The sequence below is a fragment of the Sceloporus occidentalis genome, unplaced genomic scaffold, assembly GCF_023333645.1.
Source record: "Sceloporus occidentalis isolate IW3139 unplaced genomic scaffold, rSceOcc1.0.p SCAF_1, whole genome shotgun sequence".
Taxonomy (NCBI): domain Eukaryota; kingdom Metazoa; phylum Chordata; class Lepidosauria; order Squamata; family Phrynosomatidae; genus Sceloporus; species Sceloporus occidentalis.
The window spans coordinates 248,416,338-248,433,348 of record NW_028316981.1 but is presented as its reverse complement, the minus strand read 5'-3'; the positions used below and the strand labels follow the sequence as shown (position 1 = coordinate 248,433,348).

At 39.3% G+C, this 17,011-nt stretch overlaps 1 protein-coding gene across 2 annotated transcripts in view; it reads left to right on the top strand.

The window, feature by feature from the left end:
* GRAMD2B (GRAM domain containing 2B) overlaps positions 1-17,011 on the top strand; it is a 74,657-nt gene that overhangs the window by 42,571 nt on the left and 15,075 nt on the right. For both annotated transcript variants that reach the window (XM_089491476.1, XM_089491485.1), the window contains exons 2-5: positions 11,732-11,854; positions 13,953-14,040; positions 15,320-15,386; positions 15,909-16,012. In XM_089491476.1, coding sequence (XP_089347602.1) covers positions 11,732-11,854; positions 13,953-14,040; positions 15,320-15,386; positions 15,909-16,012 — 382 coding nt within the window. The remainder of the gene's footprint in view (positions 1-11,731; positions 11,855-13,952; positions 14,041-15,319; positions 15,387-15,908; positions 16,013-17,011) is intronic.

Sequence of the window (17,011 nt, the reverse complement as noted above, 5' to 3'; positions counted from 1 at the left end):
TCAGGACCATCATGCATAAAAGGAGATTGGGTTATGTTTTTTCAGTTTTCTACCCGACCCCAATCTCTGGCCAAACCCACCGCCCTCCATCAGCACCAAATGAAATTGGCTGTTCTGTTAGCCCCTGTGTGTCAATTATTAAATAAAAACTTTGTGGGAGGAGGCAAAAACCACCCTCCACTTGTACACAATGATCCCAGTCTGGACTAGTCCCACACATGATTACTTTGTTGTACAAATAAAAGAGATTGCTAAATGTTAGGGATGATGGGAGTTGCAGCTCTTCTCCTGGCTTTCACTCTCACCCCCTTGGTCAGCGGAAGAACAACCAGTTTGACCAGTAGCTCTGAGAATTGGCTGAAGATGTCTTCCAATCTTCTCTGGAGTCTGCTGGTTCTTGTTCAGCTCTCAAGACACCAGTCAACACAGTAGTCTTCTTAAAAAGATCTACTTTTATTCTACTATATACACTATGCACAAAACAATTCACTACTCACAAAACTCTCACTACTATACTCCTCAATACCCACACTACTATACTCCTCAATACCCACACTACTATACTCCTCAATACCCACAAAAAGTATTGCCATACATTATTGTTTATATAGACATTTGTCTCTCTATTCATTATACAGTTGCCACCTCCTGGGCGTGTACATACATTATGATTGACATACCATACTTGGCTCAATCTAGACCTCACATTGCATCATACATTACTGTCCACTCAATGACTCTCAGGTGATATCAATTTGCACCTTTTCACTTTGTCATTGCCTCATATGTCCTTGGCTTTCAGGACCTTCTAATTACATTACTTACAACACCTGTGTGACAATTCAATAACTTTTGCTGTGTCATGTTACTTTCAAATACATTCATATACATATTATATTTCTTGTGACTATATATCCCATGTGGCTTTTTCCTGACAATCCCCTCCGAAATAGAATATTGTATGTGAATTATATTGTCATTCCAATCAACTGAGACAATCTCTCGTGTTTTTCAACTGTCAAAGCCTTTGTAAAAATGTCTGCTATGTTGTGTTGTGTCTCTATGTACTTTAACTCTATTTCTCCTTTCTGGACCATTTCTCTTACATTCTGGTATCTTACACCTACGTACTTTGTTCTGTTTTTCAGACTTTCTGTTTCTGCCATTGCTATACAGGACTGCGAATCTTCATGAATTTCTACAGGAATTTTAAAGCTTTCATTCAAATCAATCAATAATTGTTCTATCCACTGTACCTCATTTGTGACTTCATTCAAAGCTGCGAACTCAGCCTCACTAGTGCTCAATGCTACGTTTGTCTGTTTTCTACTTCTCCACACAATGGGACTTTCGCTGTATCTTATAATCATTCCAGTCACTGACTTTTTGTCCCCTGATTCCGAAGCAAATGAACTATCTACATAACAATCCAAATCAGCATTGCTTTTTCTAATTATCAACCTCTTGTCTATGGTTCCTTTCAGATACCTAATCAAATGTTTCACTGCTGTCCAATCCTCAATTCTCGGGTCGTTTACTCTTCTGGCCAAAACATGAACCGCGTACGAGATGTCTGGTCTGGTATGGCTAGAAATAAACTGTAAAGATCCAACAACACTTCTAAACAATCTTTTATCCTCAAAAGCTCTTGTAACTTCCTCTGACACAAAACTTGTAGTCATCGGAGTTTTCACAACCTTTGCACTCTGTAAACCACATTTCTCAATTAACCTTTCAATTTTCTTGCTTTGACTTAGCAAACAATGCCCTTCTTCAGTCCATTCTACATTTATCCCTAAGTAAGACTTCAACATACCTAAATCTTTCAACACAAATTTCTTTGACAATTCATTTTTCACCAACTCAATTTCTTTCTTTGATTTGGCTGCAACGCACAAATCATCCACATAGATCAACAAAATTACATCTCCTTTTATAGTGTATACACAAGCATCTGCAACACTTCTCTTGTAACCTAACTTCTCCAATTCATCATTGATGCATATATTCCAAGCTCTTGCACTTTGCTTGAGACCGTACAATGCTTTCTTCAACCTGTATACATTCTGACTACCACCTACTTCAAAACCTTGAGGTTGCTCCATGAAAATTTCTTCTTCTAAATTGGCATTTAAATAAGCCGTCTCAAAATCAAAATGCTCTACAATCAGATCTCTCTTTCCTGCAACTGCTAATACCATTCTTAAACTCTCTGCTTTTGCGGTTGGAGAAAAAGTTTTGTCATAATTTTCAAACTGTTCCTGTGAAAAGCCTTTTGCTACCAACCTTGCCTTATATTTCACACTACCATCAGGCATGTCTTTCCTTTTATAAACCCACTTGCAACCAATGACTTTTTTATCCTTGGGTCTTCCTACCATTTCAAAAACATCTTTCCTTTCTAAGCAATCAAATTCACACTCCATTGCTTCACACCACTTCTCCTGTTCCTCTTTAGGAAAATTTTCTATTTCAGCAAAACTTTCTGGTTCTTCAAAAACCAAACAAGCTTTTGCATTGGTCACCACAAATCTGTCAGGAGATTTTCTAGTTCTTTGACTACGTCTAGGTACTAACTCTGTTGTTCTGCCTCTCTCTTCCTCATCTCTGTCTACACTGGAAGTTGTGGCTTTCTTACTGAATCTCTTGTCCTCTGTCATGCGTGTGGTTTTTGGTCTGGACATTTCACTATCTGAGGAGCTATCACTGCTACTCGTGGATGGTTCTTCTGGTTTTACTATAACCCCTCCATTTCCTGGAGATGCTTGGCTTTGGGTCTGAGTTTCTGCCTCACTTGAGTTGCCTAACTTCACAAACACTTCCTTATTTGCATGGAGTTTTTCCCAACCAGCATATCTTTCAAAATTGGCAGATCTCGAATGTCTCACTTCTTTTCCTCCTAAATAGAATTTGTAACTGTTTCCAGAATACCCCAAAAACATCATTCTTCTACTCTTGGGTTCACCTTTGTTTCTAAAGCATGCTGGTGTGTACACATATGCATATTGACCAAAGATTCATAGGTATTTAAAATTAGGAATTCTACCATATAGAACTCTATAAGGAATATCATCTATTACTGAATGATAGAGTCTATTGGTTATGTGTACAGCTGTCAAAACAGCTTCACCCCAAAAATTATCACTTACACCCGCATCAGCCATCATACAAGCAGTTAACTTTTTGATTTCTTGAATCTTTCTCTCTGCAAGCCCATCCTCACTAGGACATGCAGGATTTGTTGTGTGGTGTGTTATGCCAACCTTTTGAAACCAATAAAACAATTCATTAGATAAAAATTCCCCGCCTTTATCAGTTATAATTGTGTCTACTCTGAAATCAAATTTTCTTTCAACCATTCTTATCCAAGATTTTAAGCTTTGCCCAGCGTCTGACTTATTTTTCAGTATTCTGACAAATGTAAATCTAGTGTATCTGTCCACAATTACCAAATAATACTTGCATCCTCCTATAGATAAACAGTTTGCGTGGGCAACGTCAGCATGTACAAATTCAAAAGGTCTTCGTGCAATTCTTTTTGTCTTTTTTGCTACAGGATATGACTTAATTTTCACTTGACTACAAATGGTACAATCCAAATGATTTTTACAGTTTGCCACTTTCAGATCAGGGCACATACTGATTAGGTTCTTTAAGCATTTAAAGCTTGCATGACCAAATTTTCTATGTAACTCATGTATACAATCCTTGTGTAACGGAACATTATCAACATTGTTTACATTCTCTACTTTGTAATGATCAACATTTTCCTCTAGGAAATAAAGCTTATCTTTCTTTAGCCCTATTCCGCAAAGCTCACCATTTAACTTTATCTTGCAAAAATTCTTTTCAAAAATTACAGTGTAGTCCTGGTCTGTTAATCTACTGACTGATAATAAATTGTTTTCCAACTCTCTCACATGTAGCACATTATTAAATTCTTGTTTTAACCCCGGAATGTAAACAGATCCCATTTCTTTTACTGAACTTACTTCATTGCCATTAGCTAGAATTACTGCATTAATATTGGCAGATTTCCTATTTTCAATCAACTCAATGTCATTACACATATTACTAGTTGCACCAGAATCTATTAACCATTTAGAATCTTTTCTATGTTTCTCTTTTATCATTGTTGCACGTTCCTTCTTGTTGTAACTGCCCCTGAAAAATGTCGGCTTGTTCTGTCTCTGTTGCTGAAAGTTCCGCGTCTGCGGTCTGTTATCTCTCTGTCTGTACTGGTCAGCAGCCAATTGTTGACAGTTTCTTTGCAAATGTCCTGCCTTTCCACAGTGGTAACAACGTCGTTTTTCTCTCACGGGAGCTGCTGCTTGGTGTTCTCTTAACTCAGGAGCCTGGTGCAGTCTTGGTGCCGATTTCTGTGAGTCTTCTTTTTCAGACAATCTTCTCTGATTTTCCTCCAAAATTCTTGCTACTATTAAGTCTCTGCTTAGTTCTGCCTCAGGCAGATTCTGAAGACTGTTAGTGATGGAGTCCCATGAACTGTCTAAAGACTCTATTAGGATGTAACATTGCTGTTCTTTGTTTATTTGGACACCTCTTAATTCTGCCTCCACAAACAGGTTTTGCATTTTCTTTAAATGTTCAATCACACACTGTCCCTTAGTCATCTTTTGTCTATAGATTCTTTTAGACCAAAGCATTTTGGCAAAAGCTGTAGTTGGAGTATGTAGCCTTTCAAGAGTCTCCCAAACTTCTTTTGCGGAGCCCTTATCTCTCACATCGTTTATCATGTCCTCCTCGAGCATCAAATACAAGCATGCTTTTGCCTTGCTATCTCTTTCTTTGGCGGCTGCATTTGCATCGGCTGCTAGCCCCGTCTCGACTGTGGCCCATAAACCTTCTTTAATCAGTAGTGACTGTGCATAAACTTTCCAGGTGGAGTAATTGTGGGAGTTTAACTTGCTAAACTTCAACACTTCCATCTTATCTTGTGCAGTGACTCAATTTGGCAAAGTCCTTCCTGAGTTTGCACAGCTGCCTCGTCTCGGGCTTTTCCAAAACACAAAACACTTCACTCACGAGCTTACCAGTGCAGCGTACACAGCTTGCTCTGATCGGTCGTCCACAAAACTTTCTTTCTCTTCCAGGAAAGTTCAGCTTCTGTGGATGCTGGGTGTTCCAGTAACTGGCGCTGGGCCCATAACCCTTGTTAGGGATGATGGGAGTTGCAGCTCTTCTCCTGGCTTTCACTCTCACCCCCTTGGTCAGCGGAAGAACAACCAGTTTGACCAGTAGCTCTGAGAATTGGCTGAAGATGTCTTCCAATCTTCTCTGGAGTCTGCTGGTTCTTGTTCAGCTCTCAAGACACCAGTCAACACAGTAGTCTTCTTAAAAAGATCTACTTTTATTCTACTATATACACTATGCACAAAACAATTCACTACTCACAAAACTCTCACTACTATACTCCTCAATACCCACACTACTATACTCCTCAATACCCACACTACTATACTCCTCAATACCCACAAAAAGTATTGCCATACATTATTGTTTATATAGACATTTGTCTCTCTATTCATTATACAGTTGCCACCTCCTGGGCGTGTACATACATTATGATTGACATACCATACTTGGCTCAATCTAGACCTCACATTGCATCATACATTACTGTCCACTCAATGACTCTCAGGTGATATCAATTTGCACCTTTTCACTTTGTCATTGCCTCATATGTCCTTGGCTTTCAGGACCTTCTAATTACATTACTTACAACACCTGTGTGACAATTCAATAACTTTTGCTGTGTCATGTTACTTTCAAATACATTCATATACATATTATATTTCTTGTGACTATATATCCCATGTGGCTTTTTCCTGACACTAAATGCACACTATGCATTTCACGTAGTGTAGCTCTATCAGTCAGAGGCTGCAGATCAAGCATATTGCAAAATTTATCCACTTAAAAGAAAGCAGAACCCTCATGCTGGCAATGCCAGTAATACTGTGAAAGTACACAACATTGATATTTGGAGATTTTATACCCCTCTTCCTATGTGCAACTCAGATTATCAATTCCACAACTGAAGGACTGTTTATCAGTGCAGTTATTAAAGCTTTTCTATCTTTGGGAGACTAGAAGTGAATGCAGCCATTTTGAGGAAGTTGTGAATTGTGTTTTTGGTAAATTAGCAAGGACTATGATTGTTGGCCTTCTGATTCCTCCTCTACCACTGTTAAATTGTGTGTATAGTCGAAAATGTCTAGATGCATACATATGTTAGTTTAGCAGGTCTCTTTCTCTTTGCCTGGGTTTATTGTAATCCCTTTTAGGTCCCCTAAATAGGTTGTGCAACATAGAGACAGCATAACCTAAACATCTTTGCTGTTGGTTCATGGTTTTGCCAGCTTCCCTACTGATAAGAACGCTTTTCTCCTTGAGAACAGGAATCATTCATTCTCCCAGTTCTATTGATCACAAGGAAATGAAGTCTCCCAACCTGTAAGCTTCACCATAGCTTCTAGAGAGCAAGGCCTGGTGGGTTTATAAAGCCTGGTGATTGAAACATTTCTTTCTCTCTGTCCCATAGGGAGCAACAGCTGACTGCCTGTCTAGGAGATCTAGTGATCCATATAGATGGCCCATATATCTCCAGAGCCCAATTTAGAGTTGCCAGAGTGAAAACTGTAACAACATCCTATATCTTTTATGGCTGTGTGTAAAAGGCAATTTCAGCCGGTGCTACCTGGCTGTATGAGAGGCAATACCTGCTGAAATTCCCTCTTCTATACAACCATTAAAAGTACAGGGACCATCTCCAGTTTTCGATCTGACAACCTTAGACCATCAGCTATACATCAGTTGTGTCTGCTTTCAGATGAAGGTATGTAAGAAAACTGTCTTTGCCTTTGTTTCTGTTACTGCAGCCATCTGCCATCTACTTATGATCAATAAAACTGTTTTGTATCATTGCTGGCTTCATTTTACTTCAGCCTGTCCTTGAAACTAGTTTGGTGAGGTTTTCAATAAAAGCTCTCATTCTGACATGGGTGTGTGTGGGGGGGGGGGTTCTAAGGAATGAGAAACACTGAATCAATCTCTATTGGTGAAAAACTATGCAAACTGTCAAGCGACAGAGGACAGTGCAACATTTTTCATTGTCAGTGAATACAGGTAGGACAAACTCTTGAGTCTCAGCACTCTCTACTGAAGAGAAAATAATTCAGCTAGCTAGAGCAAAATATTTGCCAGGCAAGCAAGCAGAATAATAGTTTAATTTTTGCCTGAAACAAATTTCACTTTACAGTGTATTTTTACCAACTGCTAAAATCAAGGGATGGGACAGATAAAAGAATGCTCCAAACTCAAAGACTCTGACATACTAGACTCTTAGTAATATGATAAATATATCAAGTTGGTTTAATTTTTGCTGCAATTTCTTCATCATTGGGGTTTTATCCTACCTTTTGAAGCCTTCCACTGCAACGAAGAGGAAGGAATTAGGTTATCATTGTACTTTTTCCCTTTCTTGGTTCATAGTTCTGATATGTCTACTGTTCAATAGTTTATTGCTTACAGCAGGGGTCGGCAACCTGCGGCCCACGGGCCGGATCCGGCCCGCCAAGGCCTTCTTACCGGCCCCTGCACAGTCCTGCCGCTGATTGCCGCCGATTTTCCCTGTTTTCTCGCCGCTCCGGCCGCCATTTTGTTTTTCAAAATGGCGGCCGAAGTCTCGCGTGACCTCAGGATGGCAAATGTCACGCGAGATTTCGGCCGCCATTTTGAAAAACAAAATGGCGGCGCCCATGTAGGAGGCGTGGTGCAGCCCCTGTAGCACTCCAACAGGGCTCCAGGGGCTGCAGCAGGCTCCACCTTGCCCTCCGCCCTCCTCCTCCTCCTCCTCCCTAAGAGCAGGGAAAGGAGGAGGAGGAAGAAGGAAGGAGTACAGAGCGAGGGAGCCAGAGCAGCAGCTGCAGCAGCCACAGCAAGGCCAGAGGTTGGTTCATTGGGGGAGGGGATTAGCTGGGTGTTCTTTCTGCAAAATCCCCTCTGAGCACCTTGTGGCTTTTCTGAGTTGAAACTGTGCATGCTTGCTGCAGTTTATTTCCAATCGCATTTTAGTAATTTCCTTGCTTGTAACTTTATTAGTTGTATTATTATTATTATTACTACTTGCCCTGGGTGTTCTTTCTGCAAAATGCCCTCTCAATGAGAAAGAGGGGGAGGAGGTGGAAAGGTGAGTCATTTCAGGTCTGCCTTGGGTTTTTTCCATTATTTTTTAAAAATATATAACACTTATTTTTGTTTTTTTATTTCATTATTTTTATTATTGCTTTTTATTTCATTTCATTATTTTTATTATTTATGAAGGTGAGACAGTGTGACTTTCCAAAGTGCTGTAACAAAGGTGTGCTGTAACAATGATAGTGGTGGTGGTGATGATGATGATGATGCTTTGGTGGAAGCTCCACCCCCAGTGTGTGGCTCCACCCCTGGAGGGTGGAAGCTCCACCCTGGCATGTGGCTCCGCCCCCAGAAGGTGGAAGCTCCACCCCCAGCATGTGGCTCCACCCCTGGAGGGTGGAAGCTCCACCCCCGGCTTCGGCCCCCCAGTTGTCTGAGGGACAGCAACCTGGCCCCCGACTCAAAAAGGTTGCCTACCCCTGGCTTACAGTTATTTTAATAATACATTGTTTATTCTATAAATTCTTCCTTTTGTTTTTAGACTGTACGCCACAGGTAGGCTTTTATTTATATTTTGCTACTTACAATGTACAGCACTGTGTAAATTTATGGTGCTTTATAAATAAACATAATAATAATAATAATAATAATAATAATAATAATAATAATAATAGCATATGGGAACCTGTGAAAATAACTAATCCAAGCTCTGGGACTCTCTGTTTCTGAGATCAGAACTTTATTGAACATTGTCACTGATCTGGGAGGAGGTGATCTGCTCCTTCTTATGGCCCACAAGATGTGTTCTTAAAACCACAGGTCTGCAGTCTTATGTATGGAAGCCTAAATCTGCTTATTCTGAAACAAGTTCCACTGAAACCATTGAGGCTGGCTTCTGCATAAATGTGTTTGAGACTAAATATAGCACATACCATACTTGACTCCTCATCAAGACAATTAATACTTTAAAACTTTGACATCCAGCTGAATCTACTCCTTTCCTCTACAATGAGAGAAAAGATTACATGAGCTGCTAGTTCACCAAGTCAGCTATTGCTTCTCTGACCTTTTCTGGAATTGCATTTGGCAGCTCATGTTGCTCAGGACAGATACAATATTTGTTCACTGCACAAGCAAAACAAAGTCATTCTATTTCAACACAGCCAGTACCTTCTTTTATTTGCCTTTCAACAAGGTGTTTTACTTTCATCCAGCTTGTTTTGGCAGTGTCTACCAAAGGAGGTCTGATGTACTGTCTTTTCCAAAGATACAGCCAATAGGTTCTCTCTGTTGTGATTGTACATTAGGACTCCTGAGGCTATTTTTCCAGGGCGGGCCCTGCCCTGCAGCAAGGTAAATTTACCTGCTTCAGGCAACACCAGAACAAAGGGATAGATGAAGAGAGGCATGACATTCAACTCAAGAAAAAGGTCAGTTCTCATAAAATGAAATAGGAAGTTGTGGCCCACCAGATGTTGCTGAAGCAAAACTCCATCAGTATAAGACAGCAATGTCAGTGATGTGGCTTGGGAGGAGTTACTCTCCAAGATCTACAGAGCCAGACCTGTGCACTCCAACATAGATTATCTGAGGCTACTAATTGCATCCAAGACCTGGACCAAGAGATGAATCACATAAATGTACAGCAATAAATATTTGAAGTAAACCAGACTCAGGTGTACTTTTGTATCTGTATGTGAAAACAGACATAATTTCAAAATATGCCTATTTGGAAGCCATAGGTAGAATGTGACTAGAGCAAAGAGGCATTCCATTCTGCTTAGTCTGTTGTCATAATAATTCTTCTCCTTCCCCTTTTTCATCATCAATGTACATGGTGCTATACAACAATAAAATAATAAAATGAAAAGTTTTAGACTGAGTCTCTTGAAATAATGATAATCATATGAGCAAGGCCCATTCTTTAAAATATCAAAGCAAGATGGTCTAAGCAGTTGCCCAATCTAAATTTCAACTCTGGGCTGGTGTCAGAAGAGTGGTGTAGCAATACCTTTCACAACATTAGCCCTGGCTCCGGAGAAAGGGAGAGTGGACTCTTCTTTGGAGAGCAAAAAACCTTGGAGTGCACCATATGATCCTATTTGTTTTCTGTCCAAGAATGAATGAAAGTTCAAATCCTGGGCAATGAAATACTGCCCTGTCCATCCTAATTAAAGATGAAGGGATGTCATTATTTGAAGAGAAGATGTGAGGATCTCCATCCATTGCTTCTAACAAATAGGCCACTATAACAGCCAAAAGCACTCCTATCAAATTTAGGGACATTTTGTACAAAGTTCCAGTGGCTTATGGCTTCCACAAACTCAGAGACAATCTTTTATTATTAACAGATGATGATGATGATGATGAGTGATTAATTTATTTTATTGCATTTTGTTGTAGTTGTACCATTGTGAAATGCATTGTAGTTTTTAATAAAAAGTTTTATAGAAATGTACCTAAATAAAAAGATGATCCCGTTGTGAAATAGAATCTATTCTCCCTTTATGTTGTGCCCCTCAATGGAGAGAAAAAATATTAATGGGTCCATTAAAACTAGTAACACATTTAGTCTGATATGATATATAATCCAGATGAAACAAGAAGCTCATTGACTCCACACTGCTTTTTAGGAGTTGAATTGACTGTCTTTGCTTTTACTCTTTATCGTCCACCCAATGCATGGTGAGATGTGAGAATTTTAAGAGCTTAGCCATCGCATAGAAAAAACAGATGCTATTTCCACTTTAGATGTTTCAGTGACCATGCAGTGAAAATTAAATGTTTCTTCATGTTTCTTCATAGCAACTGAAGCCACTCTAGTATTGGGAAATATTTTTTTTATTTTTAAACTGCATCTTTTAAAATATAAAAAGCACACTCTTTAACTACCAAGCTGAAACTGGAAAATAGAATTAAAGCAGATAGTTATAATAGAGGTCTCCAGTCAGAGTAAATGTTGCTGTTGACTGCTGCATTTGTTCTTGTAGCACTCTCTCTCACACTTTAAATAACTAGATAATATTCTTGTTGTCCCAGAGCATTCAGTGGCAATTGCCAGCATCAGCAATATTTTATCCTCACGCAGAGGAAGGATTTTTTTTAAAAAATGCCTGTATGCATCATAGCTAAAAAAAAAACCAAAACAAACCCAGAGGACTCTTATGGTTTTATAGCCCCCCCCCCTCCCCAATTCCTTTCAGGTTCCTTGGCCATTCCTCCTCCTCACTGGATGAGAGCACAGTTTACATTAGTACAGGAAGAGTTTTGAAACAACTATTCCTTTATAAAAGAAGATGTGCTTATCCACATCTCCAAAGACTAAAGTGAGCAAAGATACTGAAGAGATCTGATGACTGTAATTGCCTACCATACCACACAACTTCCTTCATTCTCTTCCCTATGCCCTGTCCCCAACTCCTGCTGCCTTTTACCGACTGCATGCAAATGCTCAGATGAAACATAAGACATCAACCATCAATATTTGTTATGAGCACTCCTACTACTTTGCATTTGTGTGGAACAGCCATTTATTTCTTGATTAGGACTAAGAAAGAATGTTGCTTTCTTGCAGTTCAGAGAGTGAGAATGGAGCAGAAGAAAGGAAGAAATCTGGAAAGCCATCCCCTCAATTGTCACAGATACCATCTAGTGATGCAGAATATTTTGAACACCAGAGGAAAGTTTCAGTTTCAAGGTAATAAACAATTCAAACAATGTAAACGTTTCAAAAATATATTGATCTACAAAAGCCAATATAACTGTACAGACTTCAAACATTAGAGTTCTATCAAGGTATATGCACTTAAGCATAAGACATGTTTGGACTAGAAGAGGAACTCTAAATGAAACCCTGCACATCAGACTTTGAGCAGGGAAAAATAATCGACCTTATAATTATTTCAGATATAACTGGATGCAGGAACATCAACTGTGATGCATGCAATATAGGAACAGAATAGTTCAACATTTATAAGGGCTATTAGCCATCCAAAAAAGCCCTAACTTTTTTCTAGTCCATTCCAAATAAATCCCTGATTAAGCACCAGAGCACAATTAAAGTTGTCCCCATGCTTCATTAGCCTGCATGGCTATAAATGATCATTATCTATCAATAAGGGGGTTGGGGCAGCATTCAGTCAGGGTAAACATGATGAATGTTGTTTGTGGCAAACTTTAGGTCTTCTGTCTTGGGAGTTTATCACAGGGGAATTGGAAGTATAATCCAATAGCAATCTGAATGTAATCATGGGGTTTAACATTATTGCATGATAACCCAGTACACACAAATTCGGGCAATGGGAAGTCAGTCCGAACGCAATCATGTGTTTTCACATTATTGCATGATAGACTGCAATATTCGAGCAATGGCATGCTGTTTTTGGGCAATGGGGAGCCAGTTCGAATGCAATGCATAGTCACGTAATTGCGCGAAACTAGCGACTTTAAGTGAATGCATTCTCACCCCACTTTCTTTTCATTTGAATTTCAGAGAAATTCCTCCCGTTTGATAAACTCCTTGGTGTAACATGACACTGATGACGCAGTGGTTAAATGCCTGTACTGCAGCCACTCACTCAAAACCATAAGGTTGCACGTTCAATACCAGCAAAAGGGCTCAAGCTTGACTCAGGCTTGCATCTTTCCGAGGTCGCTAAAATGAGTAGCCAGATTGTTGGGGGCAATTAGCTTACAGTTATAAACCACTTAGACACTGATAGTTCAGTATGAAGCGGTATATAAATGAAGCTGTTTGTTTGTTTATTCCATCTTGAGGAAGTGAGGCTCAATGGTAGAGGGCAGATTTGTAAACAGATAATCCCCAATTTAATCCTTGGCACCTTGAGTTAAGGCTGGAAAACATTTCTAGTTAGAACTCTGGAAGGCCACCATCAGTCAATGTCAACAGTACTCAGCTATATGGACCAGCAATCTGACTCAGTTTAAGGGCACATCTAGACTGACTGAAAAGTCTCAGATTTTGTTCCTCTTCTTTCTGATTTTATACTGTATTAAAATAAATCAACCTGGGGAGTTGGTATAAAAAGTTTCTGATTATACCAGGAGCTGACAGAAAATACTCTGGGATTCACAAATTATGTAAGGATCTCAAAATAAAACTGGAAAGAACAAGAACAAAATCTGGGAATTTTTTAAAATCAGTCTGGATGTGCCTTAAGACAACGTCTTACTTTTTAGGACACTGTAGGCCAAACTTCTCTGCTGCTATGTATGAGTTACATACATAGTTCTGGTGAATGAATCTGTCTGTGATTCAAAGCTTACAGTAGTTTGTTGTTGTTCTTTGTCATTAAGTCAACTGTTTCCTATGCTGACCCTATGAGACACCTCTAAGAAACCCTGTCATCAACCACTCTGCTGTGGTCTTCCAAACTTAGGGCTATGGTTTCCTTGACTGAATCAATCCACTTGTATTGCAGTCTCTTTCTTTTCCTACTGCTTTCCACTTTACCATCATTTTCATTGAGTCTCTTTATCTCATGATATGTCCCAGGTACAAGAGCCTCTGTTGAGTCACCTTCGTTTCAAACCTGAAAATAACCTCATTGTTTCTGGATCTAACTTATTAAATATTTAGAAATATTCTTAAAATATGCTGAGGCCAAAAAAAAAAAGCCATCAAGAGTGAGCTAATCTGATTAAAATCAAACAAACTTCAGATCAGCAAAGGACAGCAATAATTCCATTCACAAGCTTTCTAAAGAGGTGGGGGGGATCCTTTCAGCAACAAAAATAATGAAACAGTCCTAAGTATTTTATTATTATTATTCTAGGTCAAAGACTATTGTGGATAATACCTTCTTTGCAATAGATGGAAAAAACGACTCAAAGCCTGAAAGAAAGAAGCATGCTTCAAATCAGGTAAAGGAAAAATGTTACTTGTTTGTGATGTTCAGTGATGTAGACTCATGAGGGCCAGGGAACAAAAGATTCTGTTATAGACTCTGGTTATGGCAGGGAACCATCTTGAAAAAATCAGGCTGGAAGAATAGCAGTGGCATGCAATTTCTTCCCCTACCCACATTCTACTGAGCCTAAGACCTAGTAGCAGAAGTGAGAGATCTACATCCCTTTTCCTGCTTTCATTGAATGATTATTGGACACATTTGTCAAGAACCTAGGGACAAATAAATACTATAAGTTACTTCCAAAACTTTACTGCATACTCTCCAACTGTCCTGATTTGGAACAAACAGTCCCAATTAATCCTCAGTCATCCCACTTTCTCAGCTGCTTCTAAAAGTCCCAATTTCTCTCTCCTTCTCCCACTTTCATCCCTTTGTCCTCAGCTTACATTAGATGCTGCAAATGGAGTTTAAAGTGCAAAACTAGTTTGCACAGAATTAGCTCAGTGGGGATGGGGAGAGAAGAGGAGGGGTGAAATCTTGCCCTTCCCAGTAAACTTAGGCAAAAGCAAACTGCTGCAGGCTCTCTTCTCTGGTAAGCTCTTTGTCATTGACCATACTGTGATGTAATTTGGTAACACATATCCCAGTTTTCATCTGGGAAATGCTGGAGGGTATGTTATTCTCTCTCTTCAGCAAGAACAGAACAACAAAGACCTGACTTCACCTTGGTAAGTCCAGTACCACTCATGAACCAAACAATATGATGCTCCCTCCTGCTCCATTGCCCCGGAATAGTGAACCAATGCCAACTAGTGAATTCATAGGGCTTGTTATTCATAAAAGTTGGGGGAGGGAAGAAGACATTTGGGACTAGTTAGCCATTTTAAGCAAACTATGCCACACAGGCATGGTGTATGTATTATTGTCACATCAAAATACAAACAGGAGCCTGTAAGAAAATTGGACTTGGGACTAACCTTGGACATTTTCACAACCTGGCCAAAGTATTCTCCCTCGTACTCAGATAAGATAGGGATCCCTTGGACCTCTAGCCTATCCTATTTGTACAACAATTGCAATCCCTTCCCTATAACACCCCTCCTTTTCTACTAGTATCAGGCCCATAGTCTTCATTTGTTTTCTCCATTATTGACAAGCATGGACATTCCTGGTTCCTTTCATTTCCTGATACAGAAAATGTATTCACAGTTACTTAAATATAAGAGAGACATAGGCTGAGAAATGGGTGATAACATTAACCATTAAAATGTATTCCATTTTTCCAAATACAGTTTAAGGCAAATGCTCACTTTCACAAGCTGTTTCTGGATGTCCCAATTGATGAACCTTTGAGACAAAGTAAGCTGAAAATGCTGACTCTATTATTATTATTATTATTATTATTATTATTATTATGTTCATATAGACTGTGTTCCATCACGGCCCACTCCCCCCCTTTAATGCATCTTCTGCAAAAAGATTATTGATTGTTGAAATGTTAGTGGGAGATTTTCGGCTATTGACTCATGAATTTAGATTTTCCACTTTTTGATGGTCCGTTCTGGTTCATAGCCAAGATGTAATTGCTGGGTTGCTTTTCATTCAAGAATCCAATGGCTATTTAATATTGAATACTCCTCCCACCCCATAAATATCAAGGTTCAGATTACAAAAGTACTAAGATATGATCCAAGGCCATTTGGCTTTTACAAAGTCATTTTCCTCCTCAAGAATCACATCCTTAACATCTGTAGTGTGTGTGTGTGTGTGTGTGTGTGTGTATTAAAAATTGTCTTATATATGTAGAATATATTAAATACATTTCCTAGAGCATTTCACAAGTGTAACTGTTAGATAATTTGTCATATATGACCTTTGTAGATTTCACCTGTGCCTTACAGAAAGAAATCTTGTACCAAGGGAAGCTTTTCATTTCGGAAAACTGGATTTGCTTCCATTCTAAGGTCTTTGGCAAAGACACTAAGGTAAGTAAAGTCATATTTTATGAGTTAGGTTCAATGAGTCATGCCTAATTCTAATTTAATACGCATAGGATACAAATGGCAATTGGCACAACATAAAACATAAAAGTAGAAAATCAGATCATCAGATTTTCATTTCCATATCAATGGATTCAGCCATGTTGATTAATAGAAGTGAATTTTCTAAATTGTTATCTAGGCATTTATTCCACAAAAAGTCTTGTAGCTCAGCTGTGGCTGTCTAAGATGATACTGTAGAGGATGATAACAACTAATATTGTCAAGACCCTTTCTTTAGAGAAGGCAAGTTCTAAAGAAGCAATATACTGTTACTTGTTTCCCATACTAAGTTACACTGGAGGTGGAAAACACTGAGGGCATGTCTACCCGGGCCAATTAAACCAGTTTCCCCTGACCCTCACTGCAACCTGTCTACATAAAGTAGAGCAAAAGTCCCAGTTTGACTGCAGACTGTCTTTACAACATGAGGCTGGTTCTGCACTGAATCCACCCTATCTCTCCCTTAAACCAGTGTAAAATAACTCACCTTATGCTCTGGATTTTGTCAGAAAATCTGGAGCACTCTGTAGCAATGCCAGGTGGCTATTTACTGCCACATGGCTGTGTCTCACTATACTGCATGGCACTGCCAACCACTGGCACAAGTCACTCTCTCTGGTGCCACAAATAGGTGCTCAGTCATGTGACTGACACTGGGCAATTCATTTTCGACCTCAGAGGAAGTGACTCAAAACAGTGGTACTGATGTTGGGGAACATGGCAGAACACTTGTGTAGACAGCCACCCAGTGTTGCTTGCTACAGAGTGCGGAGGTAATGAGGGGAATCCAGGATGGCTCTGGGGCCAGAATACAGTGTTAGAGCCATAAGATTTATTATAGAGCCCTTGTATTAGAGTAGAATTGCATTTCTGGAAGCTAGACATGATTATATCATCCATACAGGCAAAGACAAATAATTCCTCCCACTGGGGAAGAAAACA